Genomic DNA, 12,371 nt, shown 5'->3' with positions numbered 1-12,371 from the left:
TCTGCTCCCCACTCAGTCTCTGGTGAATCCTATCACACCCCCACACCTCTGGCCTTCACCCCAGCTCTTCTATGCATAAATAAATAAATCTTTAAAAAAAAAAGAACTTGATTCTAGTAAGCCACAGAGAGTATGTTAGATGTTTGACTAAAGCACCCACTTTCCCTGATCAGTCTCAACCCTTTCCATAGGTAGCTCTTTACTACTCTCTGATTCTCAGATACAGACCTTCAGCCCATTTCTTCTTCCCTCAGTTCTTAATGTATAGTCACAACTGATTAGAGGAAATCTCCATGTAGGTACCTTGTAGATGCCATGAGTCATCATATCTCTACATGCCAACACTCCTTTTTTCAGCCTTCCTCATCAAACCTGTTCTTTTCTCCTGAATATCAATTTCAGTAAATTGTGCTACCATCAGCCCAGTGTCCCATAATATTCTAGATTCATTGTCTTCACCCCATTCCTGCCTCAAATCTATTTATTGTTTATCAAGATCTTTTTTAATTTCACTTCTCAGTAGCTCTTAAGTCTACCAGTTACTCATTTTTTAAAGACTCATCATTTCTAAATTAAATTTTTTCAAACCTCCAAATGTCCTTTATATCATATTCTAGATATGTTATGCTCTCTCACCTCTAAGATTCTTTATATACAAATATAAATAAAAATAGAATGCTAACTGCCATTAGTCTTCAAGATTCTAGCCATTCAAGATCTTCAGTTCTCCCTCCCTCTAACTTGGATTACCAATCTTTCTTTTTTCTTCCAGAGCATCAGATGTATACTTCTCTTACAACATCTATTATAATGCATTATTGTTGTTGCTTAATTATTGGAATCTCCACCTACATTGTGCATTCCTTAAGAGCAGAGACTAGCTTATTCATACACATACATAATTATTTGTGTATATGTATATATAAGTAAATATGTAAGTATATTAGTAATATTATAGTAATATAATGATGATATATATTATAAATGACAAAGATAAAATGTTTCCTAATCTGGAATCCTAAAATAATAACAACAATACCAAGAAAATAAAATTCTTCATTTGTATTTTATTGAGCTAAACATGAGAACATAAATACAATCTGTCTCCCCTTAAGTTGTTCAAGAGATGTTAAAAGAAGCTTGTGATACTTGAGTAAGGTCAAAGAGAGAGGGTTTCCTGTAGAATGAGTCACTATAAAAGACTCTTTTTTTGGTCTTTCAGTTGTCCAAGGGTCAAGCAATATAAAGTACCAATTTCATTTCTGGTTTTCTACCAATAACAATAAAAATAAACAAGTTCAGCATGAAGACAACAAAAATAATTGCTTCCTTTTATGTTTTATAGAGCCAACTTATGAACTATACCTGCTCTAAACAGACTATTCTATCAAGCAAAATCGCTGGATGCTGTGAACTCCCAGTGCCATTCCAAGGGGAATGCATTATTAATTCAAAAAATGATGACAAACCTGAACTTTCATCCTTGCCACTCAGCAGATTTACAGAGGACCAATTTGTATGTGAACAACTTGCCGAGAGGCCAGACCACTTCCTACAAGAGTAATACAGCTTTCTGTAAAATCTTAATGATGGAATATTATATTTATGGATTCTTTGGAAGAGGTTGCAAACTTAAATGATGACAAAGGCTAGTCAATGATGTAAATGCATGACTAAATGAAAACAATAGCCAAGAGGAGATGCTTTGTGGAGTCCAAAGTAGGCAACTCCAGCTATTTGTTGCCTGCCACAAGGGAATGCAGGATTTAGGTGCTGGGTCTAATGCATTTTGGAAGACTGGCTATCTTTTGCTTTTTAAATGTTGACAAAAAAATACAGGAATACTAAAAAACATTGTGGGAGTCAAGTTTCCACAGTTTGCTCTGAGGTACTTTTCTAAGTCAAGTCTAAGTAAGAGGTTGGGATTGGTATACCTGATTAGCATTTCTGTTTTGATATATTTAATAACTGTTAACAAAGCCATAGTGTGACATTTAAAGAGCTGAGAGAGAATCAACAACTCTAGTGTCCATTCAGAAGGGCAAATGAATTTGTGCATAAGGCAAATTAATGTTAATATATAATATTAATACAATATTGTTTTATGATTTAAATATTTCCAGAGTCACTTTGTGAAACACTATTTGGAGGAACTAAATTTTGAAAAGCCCAAGAGTTTGAGTTTTCTTCAAAGTTATTTGTACAATGACTAATATTTCTAAAATTACATTTAACATTGGCTTATAAAAGTAAATATTAGGTGAAGCCACTTAGGCTTAAACTTGACATTTGGTACTGAAAAGCTGGTAGACACAACTTAGTGGAAATCACATTGACTCTGAGTTGGAAGGACTGAGTCTTAAGGTAGCTTTGTCTGCATTAGCTTTGAAATGTCTATCAAATCACTTAATATTCCCATACGTATGCATTCCAACTGTAAAATAAGGTGGCTGAGTAAGAAAACAGAGGTTCTGCAACCCTGTTCAGATCTCTCAAGAACCTCAGCCCTTTTTTTATTTTGTGAATGAAATACATAAAACTGATTTTTTTTTTTTTTTTAGTAAAACTGACTTCAAGTCAAAGATTTAGGAATCCTATGCCCCAATATTTTTCTCTGTCTCTAGTCTCCTGTCTTTACAATTCATCATTCTTGCCTAATATGAAAATGAGTGAAATATTTATAGTTTGAAGAAAACAGAGCTCTTGTTTATTATACATCTTCATAGTACAATTAAATTCTAAATATCCTAAGAAAAAGATAACAGAGGGTCCTTCTGTGATTCTATGAATGCTTTAAAAATATTCGAGAGTTCACAGCATTCAAAAAAGATAAACACATGCAATTTGCAGCAACATGGATGGCGCTGGAAGGGATCATGCTCAGCGAAATAAGCCAAAAAGAAAAAGAAAAATACCGGATGGTCTCACTCATAGCAGGAATCTAGAAAACTTAAATAAGGGACCAGGAAAATGAATAACTATAAGAAAGTGAAAATCAAATTCAACAAAAAACTATGAACCAGAGACACTTTTAGGGGGGTGGGGGCGGGAGGGGAGGGATTGGGGTCAGAATGGGGGGCTGCAATTGTATGGGGAATATAACAATAAAATTTATAAAAAAAATAAAAAAATAAAAAAAAAAAGAAAGAAAAACAACTTAGAAGATGGAGAGACTTTTGAAAGTAGTAGTGGTGGGGAGGCTCATTATTATCATTAGCCACAAAGAAGCAAGAAAGGTACGATTCCAACATGATTAAGGAACAAGTGAGATTATACCTGTATGTAAAAATATGCATCTTCAGAATCTAAAATAGCTCTACTTGAAATGTGGGAAATAAGGTTGAAAAAGAAATACAGAAATGAACAAAAAATGAGACAAAGTAAGAACTGATAAGGAAATAAAGAACTATTCCATGAGGTGTAGCAAACAAAGAGACTCTCCAGAGAAAATCAAACCTGCTAATACTTCAATCTTGGATGTCTGGCCTTCAGAGATCTATAAGAAAACAGATCCTTTTTTAAAATTAAACAGTCTGTAATATTTTATTATAGTACTCTGGCAAGCTAATATAAAAGCTGAAATTGATCAAGAAATTACAGTATAAGAATGCTGGGCCTCCCAGGTGGTGCAGGCGGTTGAGCACAGCACTGTGAAGCTGTCTGCAGCCTCTGCAATGTGGGTTTGATCCCCCACCAGCCAGGGAGATTCCCACAGGACACAGCAGACCTCTCCTGTCGTGCCCGCTGCTCCCCTTAGCAGTGTATTTTAGTTTATCTGCCTGTTCTGCTCCCTGCTCTGTCTCTGGTGAATCCTCTCACCCTCCTGTGCCTCTGACCTGTACCCCAGTTCTTGTATAAAAATAAATAAATCTTAAAAAAAGAATGCTACATAGTGAAGATAAAAAAAATAAGCTCTCTCTTAAAAGAGATAAAAGTGACTCTATGAAGAGGAATAACTGAAGAGAATGGAGATGGGAACTATTGTCTTTCAGAGCAAACTACATAATTGACTTAATAAATAGGAGCATGTATATGTCTGACAGCAATTAAAATTATACCTTGAAAGTACAGACTTTTCTTCACTGGCTAAACAAATGCAACATGACAAGAAAACACATTTTTATTACTTTAATCTTGGAAATTTCAGAGGTTCTGAATTGGTGAGCCTCCAGAAAACTAAATTCCACTTTAGCTATCATATCATTTTGAATTAGACAAAACAGCACAGTCAGAACTCTTTAAATATATGTGTGTTTATATATACATATGTAAATTAACCAAAGACATCCAACAAATATGCTGTTGTTATTGTTACAATCATTTAATTTTCACATTAAAGTTGAAGGAGAAAAAGAAAAAAAAAATATTCGAGAGTTCAAATTTCTCCTTCTTAAATCCCTCAAAATGTATAGATTATGAATGGACTACTCATGTTTAAAGGCTTATGTGGAAAAGAGGGAGACAGGGTGATTCAGTATTATCCAACACTTTCGGGCAATAAAACCTCTCTATCAGTCTCTTAATGTTTCCCAATGCCTTAAGGTCAGTTAAAATATTGAATGCATTTCATGGTCACAATCAGCTTTTGAAAGAAAACTCATGACCTCTGAATTTTACTATTTACTTTCTAAAGTTTTTCATACAATTACAGGTTTCTTTATGAATATTCACGAAGGCATCCAGAGTTGGCAGTTCCAGTGATTTTAAGAGTGGATACAATATATCAAAATTTATTAGGAAAATGCTGTAAATTAGAAAATCCTCTGGGATGCTACAGTCATGGGGTAAATTCTTATTTTTTAAAACTGTTATTCATAAATGATTGCAAACATAGGAAAATACCAATATGTTAGTAGTGCCATACTTTTGTAAGATAATTATGTGTATAGTCTTGTTAACTCTAAGCACTATACAAGAAATGTAAATTTCATTGAAGCCAAAGGTATCCCTGGCCCAATCACTGTCTTATACATCCTATACTTCATGAAAACTTTTCTGTACAATCTTCTTTTTAAAGTGAGGGTATGCTTAGCAGTAGCATGAAAGCACAGACTAAGGGAGTGGGAAGGTTGACTGTGCCACCAAACAGTCCTGGAAACTGCCCTTATTCAGGTCAGAAGCCACATTGTTCACAAGAAGTAGCTTCGATTGTGCATTTGGCATGAAAAGAGTTGGTGGCCTCACAAATCTCTGACCAGATGATCAGTTATCAGTGGCTTACCAGGAGTCAGCTGGTTCTGGTTTTTCTTATTCTAATCAGTGGTCTGCATATTTACAGAGAGTTGGGGGGTAGAGTGAAGGGCGAAGGCAACTCTTGTCCTGTATGGGCTGAATCAAGTATACCTAGCACCTTTCTGTTCTGAGAGAGAAGGATACATGAAGGTGATGTATATCTCTATACGTTGTCACTTTCATAACATCATCGATGGGCCTCCACAATAATCAACATGATAACAACACCTTACAGGAACATGAAGAGTTTACAAGGCAGTTTTGCAGCCAGACTTATTTGATCCTCATGCCAGTCTGATAATAAAGATAATGGCAGAATTACTAACTACATTTTATAGATGAGAGTATTGAGTTTCTGATGGTTCAAGTGACTTGCCCAATATCACACAGGCAATCAGGTCAGGATTAAAGGTTGAACCCAGGTAAATAGCTTATGAAACTAGTAAAATTTTCAATGTAACAAACACTGCTTATTATGATCAGGTCAACTGGAGCTGACTAGTTAGGACCATAACCAGTGCTCTTACTAAAGCGTTCAGTCGGAGCGGTCCACCGGAATTTTATTTGCATGGTTAAGAACTCTTTGAATTTACACTTATCTCTGAGAACTCTTTTTGATGCCCTTTAATGGCTCTTTATGGAGTGCTTTAATATCTATTCCGGAGTGGTACATATTTTTATTAAACCATGACTTCTTAATACGTACCTAAATTTCTATATTTATAGCTATATTTCTATGCTGTTTTTATCAAAAAGCTTTTTAGAAATAACAAATACACACATGTACACTTTGAGCAATTAAACTTCAATCTGCAAACTACTTTTATAGATCTCTTTTATGTTTGATGAATGATTTGCCTTATGCTTGTAAAATATGCCATTCGAACTCACAAATGAGTTTATTATCAGGGGAAACTGAACATCAGTCTTGTGGGCCCACTCTTTTTCTCCACAAAGTACATGACCACTCACTCCTGTTTTAGCAAAACATGATTTTCAAGATTTACAAACACACAAGTAAATAAAACCCTGGATTTAGGAAAACAGTTACATTGAACTATTATAGAAGATGGTTTTACAATCTGCAAGATATATTGTTGCAATGATAGGTAAACACTGATAAATACTTATTTTTCAGAAGGAGATGTTCCAAAGAGTGGTTCGTGAAAGCCATGAGAGTATAAAAAGTCACTGTGATTTACATAAGAAATTAGGAGATGGTAACTTCCATGACAGGTATGCTTCCAGTTATTGTCCAGATTTATGCTTTTTAGTGATTTTTTTAAAATGCCTGATGCCAAGATTTGCTGAGAGTCTTCATCCAACTTTAAAATCTCAGAGACCAAGGGAAAGAAGTCCTAAAATAACCTGGGTATCTTTGTTTAGGTAAGAGAGGTGTCTACATAAATTTGGGTGTTTATCTGTTGCCTGTCAGAAGAGTTTCCAGATTCTCACCTCTGTCCAGAAGTAGGAGAGCCAATCAGGTACTTGCTGCTCTTCCACCATTTCATTGAGGCTGTCTCCCTCACAGCTGAACGCTAAGTAGTGGGCTTTGCCTGTGGTTTTGAATAAGACTGCAAAAGATATCTAATCTATGTCCTTTGTCAGTTTCAAGTCAGTTCTAGATGGCAAATTTTGTATTGTCACCATTGAGAGGAGAGAGAAATGATGATCTTAGTTATTTGCCAAAGGGAATGATGTCGTTTTTGTGGAGTGCGGGGTTCTTGGGTTCACTCTGGGAAAGGTATCACCAGAGCTCCCAGTTCAGCGGCACATGGTGAGTTTCCCAGGCACGTTTCTCCATGTGACAGAGACGTTAGTCATTTTTAAAGAACAGGTTTATTAGGGAAAGGGAAAGGGACAGGTTTGCTGAGAGAGGCCTGCATGGTCACAGGTGGGCGGCCTTGAGGAGAGCTGCCTCCGCTGAGGGAGGTCAGTGAGGAGACATCCCGGCATGGTACAGGTCATGGGCAGGCAGGTGGCTGCTGCCCTGCAGAGGGAGAGAGCTGGTGAAAAGAGAAACCTGCATAGTTGTTACAGGGCAGCCCCTATACAAAACAGGTTGCCTGACTGTGGGTCCTCACACACGCGCTTAAAAGGACTTAACAATACTCTAGGCTGCTTAACTCCACCCTCAGGTCCCAGCCACCTTCCCTTTGGGGTGACGGGATTTGTCTTTCCCAATGTCTTGATGGATTTGGTCTGGAGTGCGGGTAGAGTCCACAAAGCCTGCATGGAATTAGCTCAGGACATCCTTTCCCCCTAACATAGTCACAGGTGGGCATTGGGAGTGCTGCCCGTGCCTGTGCAGAGACTGCAGGATATAGTCCTTTTCTCTTAGGGAGGGCTCACTCCTCCGTGGAGTGGCCTGCTTGTTGCCGATGTTGGGTAACAGGGAAAACTAGAAAGGGACCAGAGAGTCCAGGGTGGGCCCAATCTCCGTATCTTTACCCTTAGGCCTGTGCTCCACTCCCTATAGCAGTCTGATCCTGCTTGGGTCTCCTGCCTTGTGATAAGGCGCTGGTGCCTAAGAGTCACGACCTCTACAGCTGGGTTAATGGTCATGTTATTCCCCTCGACCCCCATCTCCTTGTGTGAGTCAGGTTTTAGTCTTGTGAGGCCTCCTTTCCGGTTTTTCTATTCTTGTCCTCCATCAGGAACATATACAACTCCTGTGTGCAGACAATGGTAAATCCGCAGCATTTCAAAAAAAAAAAAGCCAATTTTCAGTGATCTTTAAGATCTCTCTGTAGTAGTCTATTTAGGAGCAGAATATTGAGGAAAATTTCAGTTTGATATAGTTATAATATTGAGCTTAACTTAAATGTACAGTATAATGAATCCAGAAAAAATATTCTTGCTTTAGAGAAATATTTTTTTATGTTGTATACAGTTGTATACAGTTGTATACAGTTGTATACAAATTTCTTTTATGTTGTATACAGTTGTGAATGTCTAATTTGAGGATTAGATCTGTGGTTCTCAAATGTTAGCATGTTTCTGAATTAGCTGCAGCACTTGTTAAAACACAGCCCTACCACTAGAGCTTCTGACTGAGTAAATCTGAGGTGGGGCCTGAGAATCTGCATTTCTGACAAGTGCCTAAGAATGTTGTTACTGCTGATCCAGGGGTCACACTTTGAGAATCACTAGATTAGACTATTGCACTGAAAGTTAGATTCTTTCCTCAGCTCCATTATTATGTAAATACAACAATTGATTCTGAATTTTTGTTAGCCTCATGTCCATTTCTGTAGTTTTTCTCCTTAAAATCTCTCTGTCTCTATCCCTAAATTCTCAACACCTCTCTGCTAGTTTGAGCCATCACCATCTCTCACCTGAATTACTGAAATGGCGTTCAAATGTTTCTTTTCACTTTGCCTCTTGCCCACTTCCAATCCATTCTTTACACAGCAACATTTATCTCGAAAACAACAGAAATCTGATACTGCTGCTAAACTTTCTTCCTTGTCCTCTCTCTAATCTCCAACCCTCCCCCCAATCAAGGAAACAAAATCACACCCAATGGCTTCCCAAATACATTCCTCTCACTTTCACCCCTTAACTTTGCTCATTTTTAGTTATTGTCACATATCATTTCTTCCTGGAATGACCTCCCTAGGATGGGATTAGATGCCATCCTATGTGCACCTACAGCCTTGGTGCTCCCTCACGCCATCTAGTGTCTATCTCCCTCACTAGTGTGTGAGCCCCTTGAGAACATATCTGTTCGCTGATCATTATTGCCATAGCTTCCATCCCTGCACATTGCGAATGACCCAGAAAAGCTTTAATGCCCCGTACATACCCTTATTTCAGAAGCTGTTCATTCTAAATCTGATTCTGTGGCCATCCATATTAGTTCTTATATTGATAGTATCCTTTTAAGTAGGGAAAAGATAAATCAAAGTGGAGCAATGTGTGAGGTGGGGAGAGAATTCCAGATATACTGAATAAGTTATTGGGTCATTGGAACAAAGATGAAAAAATAGAATTAAACTCAATATAATATAATGCCTTGTTCATCCTAAATCAGAGACAACATCAGATATTGAGGAAACTGTAGAATTCTTCATTTGGGGCACAGATTCATTGCCAGGAATAAGAGGGTTTATTTTTTCAGTCTCATAGTACTTTATACTAAGAAGTTCCCACAACTACCTGCTGAAGAGTTGGTTATGTTCACAAAGAATATGGTAGCTTCTGCCACCAAGTGTTGCCCACTGAGTGATGGACAACAATTTATCTGCATGGAGGATGCGGTAAGCAAATCTGGGGCTTCATATTTGCCTGTTGGGCTTCTAATCTCTAACTTCTCTTAATTAATCTTATGTCAGTGGACACATCTATGAACTGTCAATAGTGCCTGGTAATTCTGTCCCTAGGAGACATTCTTTCAGGTCAGCTCATTCCAATCATATTTAATTAACAGGAAGGCTAAGACCGACTTTCTTAACATTGGGGATGCCAGATTCAGCAAGCATTTTCCTGGGTTATATCCTAGGGTCTATTTTGGGTTTTCAAACCAACAGAAGTGATTTTTCAGAAAAGACAAAGATAATGATGTAATGATGATTTTAAGTGAACTCATTATAACCAAGTCCACAGTGTTAAATTCATTAGACAGAACAACCAGTGTATTCGTTACAATGAGCAATGTCTTCCACATGGCAATAATTGGGTCAGGGCCTCCCAGGTGGCGCAGCGGTTGAGCATTGGGTTGCGAAGCTGCCCGCAGCCTCTGCATTGCCGGTTCGATCCCTGGCTGCTCCCTGGCCACCGGAGGAGGGTCCCACATGGCGCGCAGACCTCTCCTGCTGCCCTCTGCTCCCCTCAGCAGTGTACTTTGGTCCCTTTGCCTGCTCTGCTCCCCGCTCTGGCTCTGGTGAATTCTCTCACCCTCCCGCGCTTCTGACTGTACCCAGTGCTTGTATAAATAAATAAATAAATCTAAAAAAAAAAAAAAGAATAATTGGGTCAGTTAACTAGATTACACTTTTTCCTGAATCAAAATATTTGGAAAGTTGAATTCAGATACAGGCATTTGTGCAAATTGAATTAGAGGAAGGGCAGGTGTGGTTTTAGGGGATATTTCTTCCAGGCTATAGTGACACATGATAAATTATTTTCTTTCCTCACAATGGAGGAATCTGTATATGAAGTCTCTAGGTCTCTCTCAACACTGATGAGTTCTTGTTTGATGACAACTTTCTCTACCCTAATTGGCAAAATAGCTCTTTTATGCTTAGTTGGTATTTCCTTTGATAGCATATACATATTTGATTGCAAATTTAAGAGATTTATTGTTTAGCCCAGCCCTCCATTTGCTTTATTATAAACTTTATTGTTTAGTCACACCTTCATTGGGGAAGTCTTATGATTAGACATATCCCTAAAGACTTGTTATTAGGTGATCTCTTTGGTTACTTCCAAAATGGAAAAATTTACACATTAAATGTTGATGCTTACCGGCTTCAATTATTTCATTCCCACATATACAAGTGACAGGTCACTTATGGTCTTATAAAGGACAAGTGTGCAGAGAGCATCAGGATAAATATCAGGTATCACTTTGGGACTAAGGAAAGGTGACAATTTTTGAAAGAATCTAAAAATGACAGAGATAACTATGGTAGCATCCAAGGATTTTTTCATTATTTGTTTATTTTTATATTCAATTAACAAATATTTGGAACATCTACTGGAACATCTACCTCGTGCCAAGTTTGTGCTGTTATAGATGCCCAGTTAGAAAAAATAGAAACAAACTGGAGTTAAGCTATTGAAATAAGGGTGCCAATCATCAGTCTTACATCTGAGTCATATTAGCAATAATTTTAACTTAAGGCTTTGGTCAAGCCTTAAACTTAAGACTTGATTTGAAGTTAATGGCACACAGAGAACTGCCTAAAGTTTTTAAACTGAACTAAGGAGGAACCTGCAGCTGGGTGAGGTCTGAGTGAACTCAACTTGAGAATGATGGAAGAACAAAGATAAGGCTGGGTACCAGGCTGCACCAGGCATTCTATTTCTTTTCCCCAACAGTAAAATACAGGTGGAAGTTCCAGAATCTAGAAATTAAAAATACTTCAATATAATCTTATTAGCTATGGATTACAAAAAATGGCCACACAATTAATGGCTCTTATTTTAATCCTCTCCGGAGAAAGGCAAAGTTAATTCTTGGAGCTTTATGCAGAAGACATGAGGCTGAGCCCATCAACACGGGTGTGGGACACTGCTGTGATGACTCGTATGCCTTCAGGTCGCCATGCTTTGATGAGCTGCCAGTTGATGGAACTTACATTTCTCCATCTTTATCCTGTGACCAAGTTATCAGTCTTAAAAAGGACTTATGCAACATGCAGCAGAAGGAGATCCAAATGGAAAAACAAAAGTAAGAACCTTTTTTTACTTTGTTTTTTTTTATTGCTAATAAGGGAGTAGGTAGACTGAACTGTACACTGGGCAAAGTCTAAGTATTGTATAGCAAATGGAGAACCTAAATGTTGTGTTAAAGGTCCCAGGTGTGGATGTTTCTGGCTAACTTATTTGGAAGAGTAATAATAAGACTAATATCAGATTGGTATGTTCGCGTCCTATGTTGGGTGGACATTTTTATAGGCAGTAGAGGACCATGAAGGGGGAGGTGAGGAGAGGAGAGAAGTGGAAAGGAGAGGTGAGGGGAGAGGAGGTGAGGAGTGTGGAGGCCTCAAGAAGCCCAGATTTGGAACCATAGAATGTTTATGGTGGAAAGTGAGACAATTTCCTGGTCTGAGGCTATCAAAATGAGGAGATATCAGCAGACTTTCTATGTGTGACAGCAATAACTAGGGAGAGGGGATGTTCGAGTTTGGTGACATGTACTTCAGTGAGCTGTGGCTTTTAAAAGAGGATGGAAAGATATTGGAAACCGTAAACGGGAACTAGGTGGCAAGGGAATGGTGTTCAAGCAAAATAGCCCTATCTTTAGAGGTCTTCAGGAAAGCTGTGTCCTCTGGGAGCCTCATGTTTCATTTAGAGCAAAGATGAGGTTGTGGATAGAGGAAAGTTTTCTGGTGAGAAAGGCTCAAATTACATAGGAGACAGGGAATGGGTTAGGGAGAGCAAAGAGAGCAAGAGAGGGGTTAGATGAGGGA

At 38.1% G+C, this 12,371-nt stretch overlaps 1 protein-coding gene across 1 annotated transcript in view; it reads left to right on the top strand.

Annotated features, from left to right (window-relative positions):
* The window catches only part of LOC311171119 (alpha-fetoprotein-like), a gene marked incomplete at its 3' end in the record, with an annotated part of 39,860 nt that overhangs the window by 15,267 nt on the left and 12,222 nt on the right, over positions 1–12,371 (top strand). The window contains exons 8-12 of the mRNA XM_084233730.1: positions 1,346–1,560; positions 4,652–4,784; positions 6,371–6,468; positions 9,356–9,494; positions 11,403–11,629. Coding sequence (XP_084089856.1) covers positions 1,346–1,560; positions 4,652–4,784; positions 6,371–6,468; positions 9,356–9,494; positions 11,403–11,629 — 812 coding nt within the window. The remainder of the gene's footprint in view (positions 1–1,345; positions 1,561–4,651; positions 4,785–6,370; positions 6,469–9,355; positions 9,495–11,402; positions 11,630–12,371) is intronic.

The sequence above is a fragment of the Talpa europaea genome, assembly GCF_964194135.1.
Source record: "Talpa europaea genome assembly, chromosome: 5".
Classification (NCBI taxonomy): domain Eukaryota; kingdom Metazoa; phylum Chordata; class Mammalia; order Eulipotyphla; family Talpidae; genus Talpa; species Talpa europaea.
Note: the sequence above shows the minus strand (reverse complement) of the source record. Positions and strands in the feature narration are given on the sequence as shown.